Genomic DNA, 27,144 nt, shown 5'->3' with positions numbered 1-27,144 from the left:
CCTTAATACCTCAAGATGTCCCGTTAAGTCACCGGGTTTTAGAGATTTAGTCTGTGTCAGCCTATAGGAATTTTCTAGAGCGATCCTCTGTACATGTAAATGTAGTGGAAGAAGGTCTAGCATTGCCTCTAAGGCTGCGGTAGGACACGATCTCATTGCACCCGTGATCCCAATACAGGCAAGTCGTTGCACTTTTTGCAACTCGTTTATTGCCTTTTGCTGCTTTGTTTTGGTCCACCAAACCATCCCAGCATAAGTGATAATGGGTCTGACAACCGTTAAGTATGACCAGTGGATCATTTTTGGCTTCAGACCCCAGGTTTTGGGGACAATGGAAACTATGTTATCCGGGGTCGGTTCTGATGGCATATTCGTATTCAGCGACACTAAAAATAACCTAGTAATCTATTTGCATGCATTCAAAGGCGAAAACCTTCAAAACTCCAGAAAATGACGTGTCTTAGTAATCACCGTGGCACCCGGTATTCCTGGGGTCAGTCCTTATGGCATGCTCATGTTCGAATTTAATGTCGAAACCCTCAAAACTCGAGAAGATGACTAGCCTTCGCAGTGACACTGGGCATCAGGTTCTTCTGGGGTCGGTTCTGATAGCGTAGTCATGTTCAGCGACCCCAAAACCCCCGAGAAGCAAAATCTGGCCCTTGACATGTGGCCCACGCCCATATGCTTATTTTGACATGTTTATGCACTTTTGGATGCATTTTATGTACTTAAAAATGCAATTATACATTTTCATCCATTTTTATATAGTAGACCTTTTTTGCTGATGTCATTCTGAACAAAATTCAAAAAGTTGCAAGTCTGAAGATTATGCTGTATTTAAAAATCGATTTATTCCGGTGTTTCTGGTCTAGATCTCAAACCATTAAATAAATTATGGGAAACATTAGAGAAAACAAATAAAGATAATGTTATAGTAGAAGTTGCTAATCGACCATAAGAATGGACAACTGCCAAAATAACAATGAAAGGGAGATTGTCTCAAATCTTTGCAGAAAACAAAGAACTCAAACATGTATACTGTCTGTAGCCAACTCTTTTTAAAATTTCCTTTGAATAAGTTCTCAAAATATGGAAAAAATGCACTGGAATGTCTTAAGTTAACATAGGGAAGACAAAAATATGTGTATAGGAGAAGGCGACGAAACATAATACTTATTCAAAGATGGAGGACAAAATAAATGTCAAGAATATGAGTACTTAGATGTACGTGTACAGATAACTAAATATACAACACTCTCAAAGGTTGTATAAGACAAATTATGCAGGAGGACAACTCTTTATCTCTATGCCTAAGAGTATTTTTTGGGACTAGAACATTTCAAAAGAAAATAACTAAGTACCTCTGGAAGCTGGTGTTATTCCAGGACAACCAGGTATTCAGGATAAACAACAACTTAAGCAAATATAGTAAGAACAACAAGATTCAAAAGAAAAAGGACATACACAGTGGTGTATACCAACTTAGAAGTTTTCGAGTTATCAGTCCCTCTTTAGTGGATTTTGGAGTACTTACACTAATATCCACAAAATCAAACAGTGTTTGAATTTCAATTGTTAATTACACACATACTTAAATGTATTAAATTAGCTGACTTGAATGAAGAAATGAAATAGATAAAAATAGCAAATTATATTTTTATTGGACCAAGATAGTCTGCCCAATAGGGGAGTGCATATAGATTTTCACTTCGAAAACAATCAAACAAGATAGAACTTGTTGTAATTTCATTAAGAAATGTTTAATAAACAACATATCAAAAAGTTCTACTCGAGAAGTGCGTGCTTCATTATTTATTAAACAAATGAACTACGAAGTTTGATGTTTTTTTAAATAACTCCGAAAATATAAATTTTAGAACAAAAGTGACTTGACCATTGAAAAATTCAGAAAATTTTACAAAGAAAACCTTATATAAAGAATTTTCTAAAATTAAATCTGTATCTTCTATAATTTTTTATTTATAACGCTAAAGTCACCCTTCTCACAAACATTTAGTTAACAAGTGCACGGTTGAGTTATTTTAATGTATTTCTTTAACTACTGGATCAAATGAAATTTTGCAAATTGATCCTAAAAGAAGAATATTTATGCTATCTTATGGTTGTAATAAAAAGAAATAGAATGTATGGGTATAAGTACGGTGGGGGCGGAAAGTGAGCCTTACATGAATTTTGTTTAAAAATGATTTAGAAATGTGTAACTAATACAATTTTTCTTGAAAAACCTTCAATATTGTACAACTTACCTTTCAAGCATCGTACTAAATGATGTTTCATTCAAAAAAATATCAAAAATTTAATTCAAATGATATGACGTCTTAAAAAATGTAATTTTTGAAATCTTCGTAGTTTTATAGGATTACCACCACTTTAAGACGGTATTACTCAAGTTTGAACAGACCTATTACAGTTTTATAAGTGTTTTTTAAGCTTAGGATGTAGTCTTTAAAATCCACTAAATTATTTTGCTTTAGAAATGAAATAGACTATTTCTTTTTGAGAAAATTAAGAAAGATAACAAAAATGTAATACAAAAACCGAAAATTACCAGCTAAAAAAATGTTTATATAAAGTGATCAAAACTTTTTCTGTAGCACTTATTAAAATACATTTAATAATAAACTTCAACAATAATAAATGTTCAGCAAAAATTTTTTTTAGGTCTTATAGAGTAATGTCTGCGTAACTTGGAACCTACATATTGATAACTTTTTTATTATCAGTTTTACGCAAAAAAGTTATTCTTTATAAAATATTCTGCAACGTATATAATCTAAGATGCAATCGTCAAATATCAAATGAATTTTATACGAGGTATGTCAAAAAATATGAATTTCACTCAAGAGTAAAGTATCGTTAAATTTCACAATATCGAAAATTGTTATTAAGAAAAGTTGTTTGGTTTATAAAATTTTTTTTAGTGTTCAATTACATCCTTCTAATTAAAATATTGTGAATAATAAACGCACTTAACTCTTAAGAAAATTTCATATTTTTTACATACCTCGTATCAAATTAAAAAAGTGTAATATCTGATGGTTGTATCTTAGATTTTAGACCAGGGAGAGCATTTTATGAAGAATAACTTTTTTTCGTAAAAGTGATAATAAAATAGTTATCATAATTGTAATAAAATGATGATGGGTGTATCCGTAATTTGAAAAAAAAAATTGAAAAAAAATGTTCGATTAGAATAATGTAATTCTATATTTAAAGATAGATTTTAATTTCAAACAACTTTTCTTAATAGCATTTTTTGATATTCTGAAATATAATAGTACTTTACTCTTTAACGAAATTCATATTTTTGACATAACTCGTATAAAATTGATAAAATTTGATATCTGCTGGTTGAGTTTTAGATTTTTGACTATCCACAGAATTTTATGAAGAATAACTTTTTTTCGTAAAATTGATAATAAAAAAGTTTTCCATGTGGTTCCTAGCTAAGCAGACAAACTGTATAAGAGCTTCTGTATAAGAATTTTCAAATTGCAATGCCATATTCGGATTTAGTATAATCAAAAACAAAATAGAAACATATTTGATCAAAGTAAAATGATTAATTTAACGATATTTTTAAAAATTATTAATACAAAATAAATTGTTATTGTTTAAACAATTAATAAACAATTAGCGGCCAAATCCGCGAGTAGAACTTTTTACTTTAACATGTATATAAACTAACAAAAAAAATGTTTTAGAAAAATATAAGCTTGTTTGAATTTTTCCGAAACAATGCATGTTTTCGTTCTAATTGCACTCCCCTACAACTCTTGAATTGATACCCAAATATCAAACTATTAAGATAATCAAATATATTACTACAATTACTACAATTACTTACTACAGTCTTACTACAATTCAATCCATAATTAACGTTATAAAGATTCAATTTTCAAATGAAAATTGAAGATGTTTTTTTTTTATTTCTTGTAAGATGTTGTTTTTTGAAATTTTTAAGGCAGGCCACATCAAAGAAACATGAAACGTAAATTACGTTTCATGGAAATTAAACAGTGCTAAACAATTATACGTCCGGCCATTTATGAAACTCTCCGAAAATAAAAATGTGTCATGAGCATGAATCACATTGGTTTCATTGGTAGGCGGACTTTGAGATTTGTTTAGCAGTGTTTTCTTTTCATGAAACATGTTTTTCGTTTCATGTTTTTCGTTTCATGTTTCGTTGGTGTGCGGCTTGGCTAAGACTTAGGCAGGCCAGGCCGCATATCAAAGAAACATGAAACGTAAATTACGTTTCATGGAAATAAAACAGTGCTAAACAAATATACGTCCGGCCATTTATGAAACTCTCCGAAAATAAAAATATGTCATGAGCATGAATCACACTCGTTTTATTGGTAGGCGGACTTTGAGATTTGTTTAGCAGTGTTTCAGTTTCATGAAACATGTTTTTCGTTTCATGTTTCATGTTTTTCGTTTCATGTTTCTTTGGTGTGCGGCTTGGCTAAGATTTTGCAAAACATAAAATAAAAACCATAAACTTGCTACTTACTACTATCGGGTGGTTCTCCTGCATTATAATTATTGTTCACTGGTATCAGATTATTTTCTGGGGCTAGATTTGAATTCGACAGTGGTGAAATATTAATCCTTAACGTATGTTGCAGGTTCACAGTCGTTATAAAAGGCACTGAGTTCACTAGAAAACAAAATACACAAAGAATCACTGACATGTTAATCATTATGGCGTCGATATTGCACTTTAGATCACACTGGGTGGGTAATAACATTTAATAGGTACAATAACTAGGTCTATTAATAAAAAAACTGTAATTTCTAGTAATAAAAAACTTGACCGGCTTGAACATTAATAATAATAATAAACACATCATACTTTGAAGAACACTCAATAAATGAACCAACTGCACTAAACATGTATATTATAATATAAATTTCGTAATGAATTTTTAATGAGCGTTTTTACAATTGCTGGATTACGTGCAAAATTACAATACAGCCCCAAAAGTAGGTAGTTAAAGAAAGCCTTTGTTACTAATGGCATGCTATTTGATATCAGTATTTGATATAAATACAACTAACTTTCGAACATTCCAGATATAATGTGTTTTTTTAGCTCTAGAATAAAAATGTCAAATTTTGTAAAGAGTTCAAAGTCCTTGGGTGCTTTATAAATCACAAACTAGATAGGAATAAAGCGATTTCATCTTAAAATCAGAAGAAGACAAACAGAAATATATCCAAAAGAAAAACGATGTCAGACGAAGAGTTAGAGTAGAAATAAAATGTGGGGTAGATAATGTAAGCAAATAAATAGGCCTGGATCCAGCATACCATAAAATTTTTTATTAATAGTAAGCTGAAAAGTTGTTATCAGCTTATAGACCAGGGCGCATCTGTAAAAATATTAGTACATTTGGATGTTAGGAGTTGACTCATATTTTTTTGCAGAAATTGCTTGAAAATAACTCATATAATAATAATTGAGTTATCCTCAGACTCAAAAAGGTCCGGAACATTGTTTAAATATTCCAAATGTCAAACAATAAAGGAAAAATTCGATTTTTTTCTTCGTTTTTTGATTATAACTTTAAAAGTATTCACTTTCGAGAAAAGTTGCACTGGCATAAAAGTTTCGAAATTAAATTTCCTACAATATAGGATTGGTTAAATTTTTTTAAAAATTATCACCCTTGTTGCAAAATAGCGATAATTGCGAAAAAACCATAAAAAACAAGTATTCGTATTTTACGGTTTTCATCCATTTATGCTACACTTAGGACCTTCATATTTTAAACAGAAAAACTTTATAATACAATAAAACAATACTGTAAATTTCATTAAGATCGGTTTAACAGATTTTGCAATCCAGCTTTCGCAAAAAAAAATAATTTTTTCAAAATGTTGCAGGACCGAAAGTAAAGCAGATAGCAAGTTGAAATTTTTTTGACGGATAGAAGAGTACTGTACCTTTCATTTCAAAGTTTCAAAATTAAAATCAGTTAACTACCACGACGTCAGGAATTTTTTTAAATAAACATTAATTTTTGGTGCTACGCGCAGGATTGGTCTGATTGGGTATTCCAATGATCTTTGATAATGATTGATAAATTTTAATTTTTACTAGCTTTCGATATAAATAAATTTGTTTATTGCAAAATAAAAACACATACCTACTCTGTCCTGTAAAATAACACTTTTTTTAGCAAAATCTTTCTTTGTTCATATATTTTAACTTAGAGAATAAAAGTTTATTTTTTTAAACATATGCAATTGTTTAAACAATATTTCACAAGCAATAATCAAATTAGTTTGATTTTTGTGGAATTAAAACATTAAAATACAACAAAATATACAGTAAGAAAATAATATATTAGATAAAGATTGAAAGAAATTTTGGTGGAAATCAACTTATGTGAATCAAACATCGCTGTCCTGCGCGTAGCACCAAAAATTAATGTTTATTTAAAAAAATTCTTGACGCCATGGTAGTGAACCGATTTTAATTTTGTAAATTGCAAATGAAAGATACAGTATTCTTCTATATGTGGACTTGCTATCTGTTTTATTTTCAGTCCTCCAACATTTTGAAAAAATGAATTTTTTTTGCGAAAGCTGGATTGCAAAATTTATTTTGCAAAATCTATTAAAACGATCTTAATGAAATTTACATATTGTTTTATTATATCATAAGGTTTTTCTGTGTAAAATATAAAGGTTCTAAGAGTAGCATATATGGTTGAAAACCGTAAAATGTGAATACTTGTTTTTTTTATGGTTTTTTTTCGCAATTATTACTATTTTGCAACAAAGGTGACAATTTTTAAAATTTTTAACCAATCCTATATTGCAAGGGCGGATCCAGGGCCGATTTTCGGGAGGGGCCATGAACTTTTTTTGAGGAGGGTGACAAAAAAAATTACGGGGGTAATTTTTAAAAATTAGGGTTACAATGTAATGATGAGTTTTAAGGCACTTTTCACACACTTTTACCGCGTGTGAGAAGTGCCTTAAAACTCACCATTTCTGCCGTAGTACCGATTCCTGCACATTTCTTCATATCCAAGAGAAGTTCTTTCAACAAGTTTAATATTATTTTTCCCAAAGGTTCTCTTGTCAGGCCTTGTTCTTTCCCTCTTTCTTGATTTTTACTAATTATTTTTATTAGATTCTCGTAAGCGTCAAGGAACTTGACAAAGTCTTTACGAATGTGGTTATTGTGTATGTATCTCAAATTTAGAGAAAGCTGTTCCACGTGGGATACGTCGATTGTTTCGTCAAATATGACAGAGTTACAATTTGCACTTTGAACCTGATTCATTACTTGTTCAATTATTTCTTCACATGTTAATTGATTTTAACTATTGCTACTAATGTATGTTGCTTAGGAAGATGCTGTAGATAGATGTTTAAGAGTCTTATCTCCTGATGCGATTTTAAACCTTAATAATTCCCCTCATTGCTAGGTCCAGAATCTTCGTCCAGAAGCAGAAGGCCATCATCACGATGGTCTCTTAGAGGAATATTTTGTCGACATGAGAACACTATAGACCCTAGTATTGGTCGTAGTCTTTCTTTATTTTTTTGTATCTTTTTAGACCTCTGAGAGTCTATCTGGCTAATGACTGACTTTTGAGGGTTACGATAACTTTGTAGAAAATCCAACTCAACCTGAACGCACTCCTTGTGGTATGATTTTTGTGATGGGTTTGTATGACTTCGTCTTTGCTAATGAGTTTAGCGAAAGATATTAAAGGTTTCGTGACAAGGCTTTCGGCTGTCATCCCTTTATTGTGACCATATTTTTCATTAAAAAAATGAAATGCAATACATACTTGTCAAACAATTCCTTTTAACTGTGCGAAAATACCAACCAACTCCTTTGTTCCAAGTGCTGGTGATCCAAGTAACGCTTCATTTTTTTTTATTCTTTGTGTATATAGAATATGGAAATTGAGACGATTTTTATGGCTGTCCAGGTCGTTCTAACAATTGGCACTTTGTAAAATTATCAACATTTTGATTTATGAATTCATATTTATGTCATTCTTGAAGCGTCCAGAAAACAATTTATCCCCTGTTTTGTACATATACATGTGTTTGAAATTAAGAACATATATTAACTGCAAATATTTAAATTTATATTTTTTTAAAATCTCGGAGGGGGCCATGGCCCCCATAGCCCCCTCCCTGAATCCGCCCTTGCTATATTGTAGAAAATTTAATTACGCAATTTTTATGTTAGCGCTACTTTTCTCGGAAGTGAATACTTTTAAAGTTATAATCAAAAAACGAAGAAAAAGATCGAATTTTCCTTCATTTTTTGACATTTTGATTATTTAAACAATGTTCCGGACCTTTTGAGTGGGAGGATAACTCCATTATTATTATATGAGTTAATTCCAAGCAATTTCTGCAAAGAACCTCTCAACGTCCATCTCAAAACAGATGCGCCCTGGACTATTAACGGTGTCTATTCGGACAATCTTTGATGAATGGGAATACTGGAACAGGGGAAGTATTAATTGTGGAACAGGTTACAGATTTCGAACGTCAGACTACGAAAAGGTCCCATGTATTTTGTCGGATAGAACATCCAATTCATTTGCTACTCTTTCATTAAACTCTCATTCAAAAATCAGACTGCTATTTAACACCAACATTAAACCTGTCGTTTGATATGTTCTATGTATCGGAGTTATTAAAATGCCCAACATATCTGCCGGACAAACATTTTTTCTTATATTATATAAAGTGTGCTATTGAATAAACTTAGAAACAATCTGCTAGTATTTGTCAGGATGACACGTTCCACAATTAAAATCACGTTTTACAATTAAAATTTTCCCTCTTCCAATGTTCCCATACATCAAAGTTTGTCAGACTAAACATCGTTAAGCTCTTATAAATTTTCAGCTTGCTATTAATAAACTTTTTTTGTACGCGGGATCCAGGTCTAAAATACTTACATCGAGAACCAAGAAATGAAGCGTAAAAATTTATAAAGTCGACATCAACCGAAAGAAAAGAGAAAATATTAATAAAGGCAATAAAAGGAAGCAATATATGCAATATTATAACAACTTACTATCAGAAGAAAGAGAAGAATATAAGGCTACTCTCTAAAAATCATTAATTATAAATGTATATCCTATTACCAACCAATGGCAAGTGGCATACATCTCCTCAATATACAAAAAAACAAAAAAAGGCTCTAAGAAATTATCATGTGCCATCTTAGTCCAATGAAGAGCCAGTTTCTCGTGGAATTTTGAGAACCAAGGTCGACTTTCTTGAAAATTTGGATTTAGGTAGCAATTATAACCTTGGGGTGAATTTTGCCCTGGGGTTGAAAACAACCCCATCTAGGGGATAAAAATTTCTTAATCAAAATAACTATGGAAATAGATAGAATGACCAATTCTGAGTAAATTTTATTCTATACAATTTTTTTGCAGAATTGACATTTTCCAAGTTGTTTGCGATTGAAACTATTCATTTTTCATTGAAAAAACTCAAGTTTTCTAACCGCTTTTCATGAATAACTTAAAAAAATTTAATTTTATAGAAAAACTCATTAAAATCAAAATTCTAGCTAATAAGAAAACAAAGAGATTCGCGTCTGAAAGACCTATATAAAGCTAGTAACGACTGAGTTATTGCTCTTTAAAGGATGGTTATATTCGAAGAACATCGAAATGGAGAACTTTTAATCTTAAATAACTCGAATGTGGTGTAATTTATTGCACGACATCTTTTGGAGTTCATTAAAAAAGCTTTCAAATAAGCTCTGATAAAAGTTGTTGCATAAGAACTAACTGAGTTATGATAAAAATAAAGTCGCTCTCTGCTTTTCCTTTTTGAAATGTAAAAATTAAACCCTCGTCGTTACAATCCTAATAGAAATGAATAGCTTCCCACTTTATTTAGGTATAGTTGATGCGATCCATGTGGTTTGACCGGTTTGGAATACTTAGTTTAGAAAAAATAGTTGCTTAAATCGAAAATGGCATTATTAAAATTAAAAAAAAAAGGATTTTTCTTAAATAAATCTAAAAGTATACATAATATGAAAAAATGTTTCAAACGTTATTTGTATAATTTCTTTTACTGAAAATTTTGATTTTTTTTGTTTTTGTATCATGAACACTTTTAGGTTTATTTAAGAAAAATTCACTTTTTTTAATTATCATAATGTAATTTTCGATTTAATCAACTACTTCTTCTAAACTAAGCATTCAAAACCGGTCAAATCACATGGATCGTATCAAATACACCTAATTAAAGTTAATTTCAAGTGGAAAGCTTTTATTTCCATTAAGATTGTAACGACGATGGTTTAATTTTTACATTTAAAAAAGAAAAAGCAGAGAGCGACTTTATTTTCGTCATAAGTCAGTCAGTTCATACGCAAAAGACTTTTGTCCGAGCTTATTTGAAAGGTTTTTTAATGAACTTTAAAAGATTTCTCTTAAGTTTTCCCAAAAAATTGCACCAAATTCGAGTTATTTGAGATTGAAGGTTCTCCATTTCGAGGTTCTTCGAAAATAACCATCCTTTAGAGCAATAACTCAGTCATAATTGGGTTTACTTAGGTCTTTCCAACGCGACTCTGTGTTTTATTAGCCACAGTTTGGTTGTTAATAATTTTTTCTATAAAATTAAATGTTTTTAAGTTATTCATGAAAAACGGTTACAAAACGAGTTTTTTCAATGAAAAATGCATAATTTCAATCACAAATAACTTGGAAAGTGTCAATTTTGCAAAAACAATTCATAGAACAAAATTTACTCAGAATTGGTCACTCTATCGATTTCCATAGTTATTTTGATTAAAAATTTTTCATCCCCTAGATGGGGTTGTTTTCACCCTAGGTAAAAAGAGCATTTCGGCAAAGGGTAGGTTTTGAATAAGAGTGTTAACAGAGTTTAAACCCAAATTTTCACTAAAATCGGTGTTGATTCTCAAAATTCCACGGTTTTACAGTTTTGTTACCGTTGATGAGTGGTCTATCTCAGTAACAAACTAAAATATTTAGTTGTCTATGTGGAAAAATATTACTAGACGTTATAGAAGAAGAATGTTATGATTATCAGGAGGAAGAACAACGTGGATTCCGATCCATCAGTGGATATCTTGTACGAATTACATGTTTTGCTTAAAGCAGATTATATAAAAGAAAACAGGAAAAAAGCAGGAAGTACACATAACTTTTATTGATCTGCAAAAGGTCTATGATAAAGTGCTGACAACAGAACTGACAACACTCTTTAAAATATATGTAGCAAAAGCATAACATACCTACTTGGAAAAGAAAGTAATGCCATGGGAATAGAATTGAACAATACCTGAAAATAATTAGACCGTCATAGCAAACGATAAGGAGGATATGGAATACATGATAAGAAAGTTGGCCGAAGAGTATCAGAAATAGGAACTAGTGCTTAATATCGAAGAAACCAGATCTCAGTATTAAGTGAATACAAATATCTAGCAACAGATGACCAAGAAATTAACAACCAAATAATACAAGCCAGAAAAGCTACAGGATGGCCTTACCGGAATTCCTTTGAACAAGAATATAAGAAAAAAGAAAAAGTTTAAAAGCTCTGAACCTCTGGTAAAAAGTGCGCTTTTATACGTAAGTGAAAGGTTGAGATTAATACAGAGAAACCAAAGAAACGAACGATAGTGGATGAGAACAATGAGAAACGAACAATAATGGATGACATACAACAAAAGCAGCTCATATGGTACAGGCATGTACAGCGAATGAAAAACACAAAAGACTCCCGAAACAAGAACTCGCATAGACATTTGGGAAGAGGAACAGGAAGAGGAAGAGGAAGAGGAAGAGGAAGAGAAAGAGAAAGAGGAAGAGGAAGAGGAAAAGGAAGAGGAAGAGGAAGAGGAGGAGGAAGAGAAAGAGGAAGAGGAAGAGGAAGAGGAAGAGGAAGAGGAAGAGGAAGAGAAAGAGAAAGAGAAAGAGAAAGAGAAAGAGAAAGAGGAAGAGGAAGAGGGGGAGGAAGAGGAAGAGGAAGAGGAAGAGGAAGAGGAAGAGGAAGAGGAAGAGGAAGAGGAAGAGGAAGAGGAAGAGGAAGAGGAAGAGAAAAAAGAAGAGGAAGATGAAGATGAAGAGGAAGATGAAGAGGAAGACGAAGAGGAAGGGGAAGAGGAAGAGGAAGAGGAAGAGGAAGAGGAAGAGGAAGAGGAAGAGGAAGAGGAAGAGGAAGAGGAAGAGGAAGAGGAAGAGAAAGAGGATGAGGAAGCGGAAGAGGAAGATAAAAGAGAGGGAGACCGAAAAGATGAACAGAAACGGTAAGAAAATCAATAAGCTCAGAGAAGGACCATGGAATAACTTCCCTGAATGGAAATTAAAGCATCGAACAGCGTTACTGACACTCCAGTGTATAACTAAAAAAGGAGGAACCAAACCCATAGGGTCATACAAAACTATTAACATCATAAATTTGTAAATTCCTGAAGAACACAATGAAAAAAATATTAGGGATACGTTAAGTTAGCCGATATTAATTTTAATATTCTGATTAAATATTAGTAGTGGTAAAATTAACAAAACCAAGGTCTCCGATTTTTGTTATGTCGAAGTGTAATATATTTTGTTATGACCTTGATACAATACTTATACGTTCAGTGCAATTGATCCCATCATTATTTCATAATCGATTTGCATCTAATTTAAATATAAATACAAATAATAATTAGCTCTTACTGGGAACTTTGGGTCCGGTACAGATCAGATTGTCATTGACCACGATCTGCGTAATTTTTGGAGGTATGTTCTGCCATACTGGGAAATATACGTAATACACCAGTGGACGTCCGTTGGATATGTTAATAGCGGAGGATTTTGGATTGCTTACTTCTATTTTTCCATTATATCCCTAAAAAATTTAAATGTGTTTATAGTATTTACAGCCTATAGAAAAAAGTTTTTTTTTATGGAATCGGATAAGAAGAATCAAGGGAAATCACCAATATAAGTGGTTAAGGTTACACAAAAACAATTTTTGGGTTTGGACAAAATACATTACGTAAGAGCTGTTTGAGAGAGTTTTCCACGTCTTTTATTATGTTGTACATCTATTTGGAGTCCATAGCTCATGAGTAGCTCCTTGACTGCTTGATCTGCTTGTTCGTTGCTAGGTGTCCCAAAGCCGACGTGAGACGTCATCCAGGCTATACTTATACTTCTTCTTCTTCTTCTTCTTCTTCTTCTTCTTCTTCTTCTTCTTCTTCTTCTTCTTCTTCAGGTGCCATCTCCGCTACGGAGGTTGGCAATCATCATAGCTATTTTAATTTTTGAGGCAGTAGCTCTAAATAGTTGTTTTGAGCTGCATCCAAACCACTGTCTCAGGTTCTTCAGCCATGAAATTCGTCTTCTTCCGATGCTTCTTCTGCCATCTATCTTTCCTTGCATTATAAGTCGCAGGGTGCCCTACTTCTCACCCCGCATCACATGTCCGAGATACTGTAGTTTTCTTTCTTTAATTGTAAGTTCAACTTCCTTCTCTTTACCTATTATTTTCAGTACTTCGTTGTTCGTAACTCTGTCTACCCAGGAAACCCTCATAAGTAATTCTTCTATAGGTCCACATTTCAAAGGCGTTAAGTCGTCTCATTGTCTCTACATTTAACGTCCATGATTCCAGTCCATAGTACACTGTATACGTAACATTTTGTTAGGCGTACTTTAAGAGCTAATGTTAAATCTTTGCTACATAGGACCTTTTTCATTTTCATAAAATTAGAACGAGCTTTTTCGATTCTGACTTTGATTTCTGCAGTGTAATCATTATTTTCTCTTATAAGTGTTCCTAGGTAAGTGTACTTTTTTACTCTTTCGATCTGTTGGCCCTCTACTATTAAGATTTCGTTAGTATTATGGTTGTTTTTACTAATTTTCATAAACTTCGTCTTTTTGATATTAAGAGAGAGTCTGTACTCCCTACTACACCTTACTATTTTACTCATGAGTCTGTGCAGGTCTTATAAACTATCGGCTATTTTATTAGCGCTGTTTGACATTATAAGAATTTTGAACGTACGATGGTTGAAATTTACATAGTAGCTCGTGGAATCTTTAACCTTTCGCCGAACGTTTCAAGCGGTGAAGGGAGAAAGATTCTATATGACTGCTCGAGCCACTATGTAGATTTTAACGATCGCATGGTCAAAATTCTTATAATGTGAAATAGCGCATTCTGTATCATCTGCATATCTGATGTTAACTAAGACTCCATTTACTCTTACCGCCGTTTCATCTTCCAGATTTTCTCGCATTACCTCTTTAGAATAAGCGTTAAATAATAGTATGCAGCCTTGCCTGACTCCTCTATTTATTTCCATTTCTTCAGATGTTTTTCCTAATTCTTACTATTGCTCGCTGATTGTAATAGAGGTGTGTTATTAGTCTTAAATCTCTTTCATCTAGGTTTTTAGTTTTCAGAATTTCCAGGAGCCGATCATGTTTTACTTTATCAAACGCTTTATTGTAGTCTATAAAACAGACGTAAAGAGGACGGTTAACATCCAAGCATCTCTGTGTCAGCACGTTGAAGGAGAATAATGCCTCTCTGGTACTTCCATTTTTGTCGAGCAATATATTTGAGGTTCTTATATTTCCTATTCCGGCTAGTTCTTTGACTTTTTTATGTAGGTTGAAGTTGTCATAATATCTGTTTTGCAGTTCTTCCATTTCTTTACATTTTTCAGAGAAGTAGGTTTCTCCAGCCTCCCTAATTTTTCTTCTTAATTGGTTTTGAAGCTGATTATAGCGGGTCTTATTGATGGTTTTGTTTTTTCTTCTTTCATTCATCAACTCTAGAATTTCCTCCGTCATCCATTCGTCTTTCTTACATTTGGTTGTTGTAAGTACTTTCTTACTTGGCTCTAATATAGTTCAACGTTGCAATTATTTCCTTGGTTTCTGTCTAGATTTGTGTTGATTTCGTGTTTTAGATTTTCTTTTGTTTCTTCTGACTTTAGTTTTTGTATGTTAAATTTATTGTTGTTGCGGCTTTTTTGCGTCTTTTTTAGTTGAAGTTGAAACCTAGCAATAAGAAGACTGTGATCAGAAGATACGTCCGCTCCTGGATATGCCTTTACTGCCTGAATTAAGTGTCGATATCAGAGCTTTATTATACTTATACACAGTTGACCAAAAAGTCTCCAACCGCCTAATAATTATCTCTTAAATGAGTGATCTGAGTTGTACAAAACCCATAACAAGCCTATTCTGCAATACGAAGATTTCAAATATTTATTAGATAATGCTTGAAATGTTGCAATATTTACCATTTCTTGATAGCATTATCATATTGGTTTTTAAATACAAAACTTTGTATTTTGTATTTTTGTGGGGATACTCACTTCAATGCGAGTTCGACCATATGTAGCATCATCTGTCATATGTACGGCGATAGAAAAAGATCTTATAGTGAAGTAACCAACTTGTTTCACACTACTTTCCCAAACCATTCTCCAAACCATAAGGTGAAGGTAAAAGATTGTAGATAAAGCGCTTTGAGGAAACTGGACGAGTAAAATATGGCATTCACACAGCTAGACCAAAAACTGTTATAAATTACAATAAAACTGTAGATTTAATGCAGAGTTTCGTTGAACATCCACATACATCCTCAAGCACAGGTTCAGGCTCATGTGTTACTATCGTATTTTAGGTGCTCATTATTAATATCATCCAGTCCCGGAAATTTTCGTGTTTTCAGTTTAAATGTTGCCGTCTCCCAATCGAAGGTTGGATATCATCATCACTATCTTTACTCTATCTATCGCTGCTCTGGAGAGTTCTATGGAACTGCATTTAAACCAGTCCCTTAAATTCTTCAACCAGGACATTCTCCCTCTTCCTATACTTCTTCCTCCTCTTATCTTTCCCTGTCTCAGATATTCTTCTTCTTACGGAGCCTATCCGTTTCGGATGTTTGCGATCAGTATGGCTATTTGCTTTGCTTGCTTGCTGCTATTCTGAATAATCCGGTTGTCGATGTAATAAACCATTTTCTTAGGTTTTGAAGTCAAGATATTCTTCTTCTCGCTGGTACCCAGCAAACAGACTTGAGCCCAATTACGTGATAATTACGTTAAATTTACGGCAAATTTCAACGAATACGTAACTCGGTGATTTATGACGGGAAAAAAACGTATTTCAGTGCTAAATCATTCACCTATATGTTAGTGCTTTCTTTATACATGTTTGACATTAGAATAATATAAAATCATAATGACGAATATAGTACATGTTTTTTATAATATTTGTGAATGTTGGTTACATCGCAAAGGTACGTTTATTTCACGTAATAATCACGAAACAAGAATAACTTCCTTTGGTTAAATTTTGAGAAATATTTTGGAAACAAAATTTTACAACGGTGTTGGTTAAATACGTATCGCTTGAATTTTACTCATTGTATTTTATGGACGTCGAAAAATTAGATGTATTTCACATAAAAGTAATGTAAATAATACCAATATTTAAACAAAAAGTTTATGATTTCGCTTTTAAGATCATTTAGCATAACTATTTCAATCCAACCTTGATTTGAAGCTATTTTTTTCTTTAAAAATATCACAGGAGCTAAAATGATGTTGAGTCTTATTTTCAAATTGCGCGCGGTGATGAAGTACTACCAAGCCTTTCTCCTCCTTTAAATACCATCACGTGACTAACATAGTTGGTTCGAAAACTAAATTAATCGATTTATCGAATAATAGAAACGTTTCGATAGGATTATTTTTTTATATTATTCTGGTATTGAAATAGATTTTTAGTAAGACCAATTAGTTAATAGTAGAAGAAATTTTAAAAACAAAAAAATCGTAATACTAATTTAAAGTAAGTAGAATAGTTTAACTGTAATTTAAAAATAATCGATTTTTATAATCGATGATCATTACCTCTAATATCAGCTTCTCTGACTTCTCACATTTCTCACAACAAAAAGTGAAACGTGAAGAGCTTTATTTCCCTCGTTTTATTTTAGGCGGGTTTATTTATAATAATGTCTTTCGTATTAACATTTACCTCACTGCTCGAGGGTTGAAGTGCCATGATGCGATTAGAAAAATCAAGAAAGTGTCGAAGTGTCCTCCTCGAAATAAAAAGTGACCTGTGTTGTGTTTTGTGTTGGCAAATTTTTTAATGTGTCTTTAGGTCGGTACCATTTTTGGTTCATTATCTTGTATAATAATTATACAGGACAAATGTTTTAAAGTCTCTAAATTCTACTAAATAAATACATTGTTAATACTTTATATGCTTGTTTTATTTATATCAATCATATTATGTGGATAATAATTACGTGATTCATAAGTTAATTAAGGTCGAATTATTTACGTGAACCGAGGACGTATCTTTCACGTGAATACTAATATATACATTCCCTAAGAGATACGTTAATCAACACGTATTTGCAACGTGAATTTTCCGAAAGATTTTATTGATATTTAAGGTAAATAACACGTCTATTGAAGGCGAGTTATTCACGTAATTTAAAGACGTATTTTCAACGTGACATTCCAACCAAATTTTCACGTGAAATTCACGTAAGCAATTTACGTATATTGGTGACAAATGTACCAAAAATTCACGTAATTAACACGTCGATCTGTTTGCTGGGTACCCTCTTTCCAAATACCTTGCCCTGAAGAATGAGTTGCAACAAGCCGTATCTCTGTTCATTCCTCATAACATGGCCAAGATGTTCTAGTTTGCGTTTTTTGATGGTGTTAATTATCTCGCATTCCTTGCCTGTTCTACGTAGGACCTCAACATTAGTCACACTATCCACCCACGAAATTCTTAACATGCGTCTGTAACACCACATCTCGAATGCCTCAAGTTTCCTTAAAGATTCTTCGGAAAGTGTCCAGGTCTCTACTTCGAATAATAACGTAGAAAATACATAGCAACTGATGATAGAGATTTTGATGGCAAGTGGTAAATCGTGACTTCATATTTTATTTCACTGAGTGGTCCCATTGGCTGTTTATGTTGGTGCCAAGGTATGGATATCTGTCCACCCTGTCAATTGGTTGTTGGTTAACCAAAAGCTGTGTATTTAATATTTCGCGCGCACTGACTACCATGTACTTACTTTGTTTTATTGAGATCAAGTCGCTGTTCACTACTTATATCTGCCATGCGCGACATTATTCTTTGCTGCAAATATTGTAACTTTCTTATTTTTATTGTGTTCATTATTTCGTATTTTTTGCTCATTTCTCTCAAAACTTTGGTGTTAAGTTTTCTTCTGTGTCCATGCTATTCTAAGCATCCTCCTGCAAAACGTAGCATCTCTTGCATTTCTTGGTATTTCTATCCTAGCCCTTATTTCTGCTATTTGATCATTAGTATCATCTGCTATCTACAAATTATCTCTTTACAATATCTCTCAAAGGCGAGCACAGAACAAGAGGAGTAGCCTACTTATATTTTAAAATAAAAAAGGTTCAAATCAAAGGAATTTATATGTAAAATTATTTTACAAATAATGCACAAAAAATAAGTTATATCAAATGGATATTTTTATATTTTAGAATTTGTGAAAAAATTTTCCAGACAAATTATGACGATATTTAAACTGTTAATTTCTTAAGAATAACCACAAATTTCACGGTATTTATAATTTACAAATATCCGTTTATAATTATGTATAGGATCTACCTATTCACTTCTGTCTTTTTTAATTTACATGTATTCAAAGTGTATCATTAATTTAAAACCCATTGTCGATAGATCTGTTGGAAAACACTTACAATTCATATATTTTTAACCGTTTCATTGTGGTTTATCTGTTATTCATTGACGACTGTGAAATGTTTGCACAATAGCATATTTAATTAATTTAATCCGGGGATTATGCTTGGAAATTGTAATTTACTTTCTTGAAATGGAAATCTACTGTTTATCTTTATAAGAACCAACAAATATGTGTCTTAAAAATTTTTGAATAAAGGCCATGGGAATGAATTATTGGAGACGATGCTGCCGACTCACTAGACTTGATAAAGTGAGAAACGAAGATGTTAGTATAAAAATGGAAATTGATTTAAATATAATAGACACAATCGAAACCTCAAATGGTATAGACACCTTCAGAAAATTCCTGAAAATAGATGACAAAAAAATTAGAAAAATGGACTCCACCCACTAGAAGAAAACGAGGTAGACCAAGACGATCCTGGAGAGAAGATGTCGAAGATGCAATGACCGCCAGATACCTAAAAACTGAAGATTGCTTCGACAGAAAATGCTGGAAATTAGGATGCGAGAAGCGGCGCCAGCTGTAGAAGACTCGCTTATTATATATTTTTTTTGAAAATATTGTTATTGTGTGAAATAGTTAGTACTTCAATGTTTTGGTTATTCACATCAAGAAAAGGTTTTGAGATTGTCTTGTATTTATTTTTGAGAAAGTAGGACGGGAGGAAGCAGGGAGAAAAAAGATGTAACCCAAGAAAGAAATCAAGGACCATAAAAAGGTTATCATAATATCCTTACAAAGATGGAACAGAAAAAGCCTGTTCACCAAAATAGCTTAATATGGGCATTATGGAAAAATATCCTTCTTGTAATAGGACAATTCAGGGACTGTCATTTATGTCATCTGTGTTCTTGTTACGTTGATTTACAGCTGTCATACCAAAATTTTTATCTCTCTAGTTCTCATTTTCGTGTTTGTTTCGGTTTCGGCTCTTGTCTAATCAGTGTGAGCCAGTATGAATCTCACAAAAAGGCTTACTCTTTGTGGCCATGCATTTATTTCTTCGTATTATGTCCCGTAAAAACCCTGATATTCTTGCAAAATTTTTGACATGGTTGTACACTTTTTAAACACAGTTTAAAAAGTTATTATAAAAATGCTACTAAAAATATGCAATATGCAAATGCAAATAATATGCACATATGCAAATATGCAAATATGCAAATATGCAAATATGCAATGTGCAAAATTGCAAAATATTCAATATAAAATATGACAATATGCAAAAAACTGCTTAAAATGGGATTGTCTGAACAAACATATTATATAAAAAGGTTTTCTTACCTGCACAGCATTTCCAATTGACATCTCTAGGTTCAAAATAACCTTGTTTGTACTAGTTGGTACTATAATCTGAATTTCTCCATACAATCCGTTCTGATTGTCGTACTGGTAACGAAAAACAGACGGACAAGGGCTTTCCACGTTGTTTTGAGATCTGATTCCTACGCTATTGAGTATTATCAGATAAGCTATTAGAAATAAGACTAATTCCGTTCTATAAGTCATCTTGTACAGAAAACTGTAACGTTATATCACAAATATGTAAATAAATAAAAATCTTAATCTATAATAAATAAATATTTATGGGTCTATATATACAACAAAAAGCGTTGACGGGTGCCTTTGTTCAGACTTGCGGTAGTTTGAGGTAGAAGACGTGTATAGCCTAAAAAAAGAAGAAAAAAGTGTAAATAAATAAATATATTAACAAGTGTTGTCATAAATATTAATGACTATGTGACAGACAAATTCAACGTTTTCAAAAGCTGAAATAAATCATTAAGAATATATATTATTGTGTTTTCAATTTATCAATCAAAAGCAAAATGAAAATTAAATTAAATTTTTTTTTAAATAACGCGGGCACATAAATTTGATACACCCTGTATATTGAGTTGTAAATATTTCTTAGAATGTAGTTTGGATGTAAGTGGATTTCTCTTTTAATGAGCTTTCCGATGAACCATTAAAGACTTTTGTGAATAATTAAAGTGAAAATAACGATGTATTTAGATTTAAAATGGAAAAAGATTGTTTAGTTTAGAGGTAATTATCAATTTCTAGAAAAGGGATTTTATGGAGAAAGTTTGGAATTTTAGTATCTTTGTTTCAACACGAGTAAATATTGTATAGTTCTCAGAAAGTAATTAGGATGATCGGAATAATTTTGAGGGTGACTGTTTTGTTTGTCAAATGGAAAAGCCGATGTCTTTTATTCTTGGCAATGTGGAAGGGGAAAAATGGATTGGATGATTGAGACAGTAGGAAAGAGAAGTCATTATGTTTTTGGCATCGCTAAGGAGCGGTTTCGACGTGTTTAGTGGATAGATAGTTAGCAGACACCAGTGGCTTGTTTGATAGTGGAGAATAGTGTTGAAAAGTGGAACGAGAGACAGATCAAATTGAGACGAAATACCTCTTTGATTCTGTATTATTGTGAGAAGGAGAGCAGAGAATTTTTGGAGTTTTGTTTGAATCGAGTACGTGTCAAAAGAGACCCGGCTTGTTGGAGAATTGGTGCTGGTATGCTGATAGTTTTGAAGCTGGACAACAGAGAGAGGCTTTGATGAGTAGCCTTTAACATAGTCAACGAAGGAGAGCTGTTTTGGGTCACGAGAAGACATCAGAGTGAGTGAAGCAAAAGGTCAGTCAATTTATGTGAAAGAGATTTTTATGTTCGGAAACTAAATTTTTGAGTAAAAAGCATATGAATTAAAATTCCAATATTTCAAAAAGTAAATAGTAAATATAGGTAATCTTGCGAATACATAAATTTGTTTTGTTCAGTTTGTTTTACCAAAGTCATCGGGAACAAACCGATAAATTTTTTTTTTAACTATAATAAATTTAAGTGGTAAAAATTTCATTCGGACATCTGTGTCCACAGGTTTTCAGATTCGGTAGATTTCAGAGTATTGATTTTGATAAATAAAAGACAATTCTGTATTTTTATTTTGCTTTATTTCTTTTCCCTATTTTATCCCGATCAGGATCAACTCAGAGATACTGAACCCACGAGAGAAGATAAGTATAACGTGAGATAATTTGGATTTTTTTTAATAGTATAAAGAAGGCACCCTGAGTTTTTTTTTTCAATTTTTATGTATGATTGGCGACAATTAAATAATTAATCAAATAAATAATAATTAATATAAAATTAATAAGAAGCAGATCACAACAATATGTTATAGTTCAAGTTGATTATCCAGTTTAAGTTGACTATTCCTAGTTCGAGTCAACTCCAACTAGAACGAGCAGTAAAAGTTGATTTGAAAAACTTAATTCAACTTTTACCAGTTGTGGTAGACTCTACCTAACCCTTGTTAGTAAAAGTAGATCTCGTGAAAAATATAAAGAACTCTCTAGTTTGAGTTGACTATTCCTGGATCGATTAAGTAAATTTAGATTATACGAGTATAATCTCGAGTGCTTTTTTGATGAGTGTGCGTCTCTTTGTTTTGACGGTTTCAACTACTTATCACGATTTGAACATATGAAGAGTACAGGGGAAAACAAGCAATGTCACATTTTATACATATTGAGATAAACACCAATAAAGATTTAATTCTTATGATACCTAAAAACTACTTAGGAGATCCTTAGCAGAATTGTAGCAATTCTTAGTCTATAATCTTAATATGGCGCACAACACCCCTACATGCGACACTATATATACACGAAATTTTCGATTTTCTAAACCTGACTGAATTGAAAATTGGGCCAAATCCCATCTTAAAGTTTAGGAAAAGACTCGTCCATCCATATGTTACTTCTCCATTTTGGTCCAAGGGTGTGGATTTTACGGCCCTTCGCATTTAAAGCCAGTTTTTCGTTCTCGTCCCCAAAACTCCCAAAAATTTCAAAAATTTAAGTCTAATCTTTGCGGCTTCTGATAGCACAGATCATTACCTTTCTAACGCATGTTTAATTTTGAAAATCGGATATACCATTCAAAACTTATCGAGCTCAGAAATATGACTCAATTTTTATTTAAAAAATGGAAAATGTTTGTGGATATGTATGTATGTATGTATGTATGTATGTATGTATGTATGTATGTATGTATGTATGTGTGTGGAAAAGTTAAACCGATCTGAATTTTTTTTTCTGTGTTTCAAGAGGGTGTGAGGGCCGATTCAGAACCGGTCTAATCTTTGACTTCTGACTACACGTAAGTCAGCTAGAGGGCTAGGTAGATACAAAATAGAATATTTTTTGGGCATATATATCTTAGGTTTAAGGAAAGACAGGAAAACCGCAAATACACCAAATCAATAGGGTTGAGTTAAGCTTTCAAATGGGGCCTAATAGATCAAGCTGAGACATACACACTGCTTACCATAGCCAAAAAACTGAAAAATTAAACAATTGGATATGGTAATTGAGTCAATACTCGCAATCTTTAGTTTGTATTTTAATTAGTTGTTACATAATCGTGGGGCAACCGGTTTCGAGTCTTAAAATATATGACTCAACATCAGGCCCAGTACAAAAAAGTCTTCTCAATACAAACTACAAGCTAAAAAACACAAAACGAGAGACATGTACACATATATATATATATAAAACTTAAAAACAACTTTGTCTTGGTTTTAATCACACACCATGAAACCAAGCAACTGTGTAGTATTGAACTCAACCTTCCATAGTATGTAAAAATGAGACCTATTGTCATTGGGAGCGACCAATCTGATGAAAATTGCTTGGTATATAATTTTAATATATATACTACCATCATTCCTCAACTAGTTAAGGGATGTTGGAGTTCTGACAAGATAGTATGCGATCAAAAGACATAATATAAAGTTATTAGTAATTGGTATGTACTTACATAACAGCCATTGAAACTGTTCCACAGCTAAAGATGTACATGCAGTCACCAGCTCCCATAAGGATAGTTGATCGATCAAACAACCTTTAGTCTCTTATATTGTAAGTTGTGTTCAATGTGGAACTTGGAATGTGACTGCATGTACATCTGGGAGCTGGTGACTGCATGTACATCTTTAGCTGTGGAACAGTTTCAATGGCTGTTATGTAAGTACATACCAATTACTAATAACTTTATATTATGTCTTTTGATCGCATACTATCTTGTCAGAACTCCAACATCCCTTAACTAGTTGAGGAATGATGGTAGTATATATATTAAAATTATATACCAAGCAATTTTCATGAGATTGGTCGCTCCCAATGACAATAGGTCTCATTTTTACATACTATGGAAGGTTGAGTTCAATACTACACAGTTGCTTGGCTTCATGGTGTGTGATTAAAACCAAGACAAAGTTGTTTTTAAGTTTTATATATATATGTGTACATGTCTCTCGTTTTGTGTTTTTTAGCTTGTAGTTTGTATTGAGAAAACTTTTTTGTACTGGGCCTGATGATGAGTCATATATTGTAAGACTCGAAACCGGTTGCCCCACGATTATGTAACAACTAATAAAAATACAAACTAAAGATTGCGAGTATTGACTCAATTACCATATCCAATTGTATAATGGACTCGCATTGGCAACCCTTTCATCATTTGAAAAATTAAACTTTGTCAATTTTCGTTTTTCGACAATTACTCAAAATTTCAACCTACGAATTGCGCCAATAACTGAGCCTTTGTAGAAGGACTCAGAACGCGTCTAACGGTGTATACCTTATATCTGGAAAAATTCGAATTTTTAAGTTATAGGCTTCATAAATATGATCAAATCTATTTCTTAAGGGAAAAACGGTTTTTCAAGCTCAATAATTCCTGTAATACGTTCAGTTATCATACTCGATCTTGGATGCATCATATACTACTTGTCAATACGTTTCAAATTCATGTTTAGTGATCAACATCAGGTAAGCCGTTCAGAAGTTATAGAGCTCCCAAAGTATAATTAGTCCAGGAACTGAAATTTTTCACTTCGCAATTTTTACAGAATGGAGAGATTTGATTGAAAATTTGACAATAAGTATTGGATAGTCCAAGGATCAAAATCTATATGATGCCGAAAGAAGCTTTTACCATGGGGTGGTTGCCACCTCATCTCGAGGGTGGAAATTTTTTTATTTTGCCCGCAAATGCTGGTAAAAATATTAATTATAAGCAACAAATGTTCGTTCTACATTTTTTTGATAAAATTAATAGTTTTCGATTTATTAGTTATCGAAGCTGTTAGTTTTATATCGAAAATATTACCAGATAACGGCAGTTCTCGCCAGTGGCGCAGAAATACACCAGCCAACATGCGACACTATTACATACACGAAATATTCAATCTTCAAGTTCAGAAAAAGATTCACCCATTCATATGTCAACCATCCATTTTGGTCCAAGGGTGTCGATTTTACGGCCCTTCCTATTTAGGGTCTGTTTTTCGTTCTGGTCCCCAAAACTCCCAAAAACTTCGAAAATTTAAGTCCGATATTTACGGCTTCTAACAGTCCTGATCATTACCTTTCCAACGCATGTCTAATTTTGAACATTACCAGAGAACGGCAGTTCTCGCCAGTGGCGCACACCCACACCCCCCTACACGCGACACTATATATACACAAAATTTTTGATTTTCTAAATCTGACTGAATTGAAAATTGGGCCAACTCCCATCTTAAAGTTCAGAAAAAGACTCACCCATTTATATGTCAACCATCGATTTTGGTCCAAGGGTATAGATTTTACGGCCCTTCCTATTTAGGGTCTGTTTTTCGTTCTCGTTCCCAAAACTCCCAAAAAGTTTAAAAATTTAAGTCCAACCTTTGCGGCTTCTAATAGAACTGATCATTAACTTTCCAACGCATGTCTAATTTTGAAAATCGGTTATACTATTCAAAAGTTATAGAGCTTAGAAATGTGACTCAATTTTTATTTAAAAAAGGGAAAATGTTTGTGGATATGTATGTATGTGTGTTTGAAAGTTAAACTGATTTGATATTTTTTCTCTGCGTTTAAAGAGGGGGTCAGGGCCGATTTAGAACCGGTGTAGTTTGTGACTTTTGACCACCCATAAGCCAGCTATAGAACTTGGTAGGTACCTACAAAACGGCATATTTTTTGGGGGTATATATATTCGGATCAAGAAGAGGCAGGAGAACCGCAAATACATCAAATCAATAGTGTTGACTTAAGCTTTCAAATGATGTCTAAGCCGTCAGGATCAGACATACACACGGCTCAGTATAGCCGAAAAACTGAAAAACTAAACTTTGAAAATTTTGGTTTTTCGACAATTACTCAACATTTCAATCTACGAATTGCGCCAATAACTTAGCGTTTGTAGAAGTACTCAAGACGAATCTAACGGTGTATACCACATATCCGGGATATTTCAAATTTTTAGGTTATAGGCTTCATAAATATGATAAAATCTATTTCCTCTGGGAAAAACGGTTTCTCAAGCTCAATAATTCCTGTAATAGCTTCAGTTATCATACTTGACCTTAGATCCATCAGATACCACTGCTCAATACGTTTCAAACTCATATTTATTGATCAAAATCGGTTAAGCCGTTTAGAAATTATTAAACTACAAAAGTATAATCCAATTAACGATTATTCCCCAAATGGTTTATGTAGTTGTAGTGGTTACGACGCTAAATTTGATCTGGCAACGGGCAATCCGACTTCATTTACCGGCCATCTCAACATTTTTTTTCAATCTATTTCGAATAGAAAAAAATTTAGTGTACATTCGATGGACACTAGATCATTTGGGAGATAATGCGACAAAGGTGACCATTTATAAAGCTTGATGTGTAATAGAGGAACATTGCATTTAACTTCATACATTTAATTTATAAATAATTTAAAAAAATTCCTGATACAAGAATAAAAAACCGCTAAACGCCGTAAAAATGAGTGGCGCATAAAATATTCCACCTACAAAAGATCTGATATGAATGATACGTGGCGCGAAAATGGATTTTCATTTGATGCAAAACAATATTCTAGTTTTATTTTAAAATATTTTTCCATAATATTTGCTAAATTTAAAGTAAACGCGCCAAAAAGATTTCAAAATTCAAACTGTATCAAAGTTACTTTTTAGTGGCGCGTTTACTTCAAATTTAGCAAATATTATTGAAAAATCTTTTAAAATAAAACTAGAATTTTGTTTTGCATCAAATGAAAATCCATTTTCACGCCACGTAACATTCATATCAGATCTTTTGTAGCTGGAATATTTTATGCGCCACTCATTTTTACGGCGTTTAGCGATTTTTTATTCTTGTAACATATACATAACTAAGCTACATGCAAAGCTGGGCCGGGTACTGACAAATTGTACTCGGGTACAGAGTACCGGGCACTTTTCATATTAAAGGAACGAGTACAGAG

The 27,144-nt window shown here is 32.6% G+C and overlaps 1 protein-coding gene across 1 annotated transcript in view; it reads right to left on the bottom strand.

Moving 5' to 3' along the window:
- The window catches only part of LOC114324795 (serine protease gd-like), a 66,264-nt gene that overhangs the window by 19,860 nt on the left and 19,260 nt on the right, over positions 1-27,144 (bottom strand). Inside the window, exons 2-4 of the mRNA XM_028272642.2 lie at positions 20,104-20,488; positions 12,744-12,915; positions 4,544-4,690 (exon numbers count right to left, since the gene is read on the bottom strand). Coding sequence (XP_028128443.1) covers positions 4,544-4,690; positions 12,744-12,915; positions 20,104-20,328 — 544 coding nt within the window. The 5' untranslated portion in view covers positions 20,329-20,488. The remainder of the gene's footprint in view (positions 1-4,543; positions 4,691-12,743; positions 12,916-20,103; positions 20,489-27,144) is intronic.

The sequence above is a fragment of the Diabrotica virgifera genome, chromosome 7 (assembly GCF_917563875.1).
Source record: "Diabrotica virgifera virgifera chromosome 7, PGI_DIABVI_V3a".
In the NCBI taxonomy this organism is placed as follows: Eukaryota; Metazoa; Arthropoda; class Insecta; order Coleoptera; family Chrysomelidae; genus Diabrotica; species Diabrotica virgifera.
Note: the sequence above shows the minus strand (reverse complement) of the source record. Positions and strands in the feature narration are given on the sequence as shown.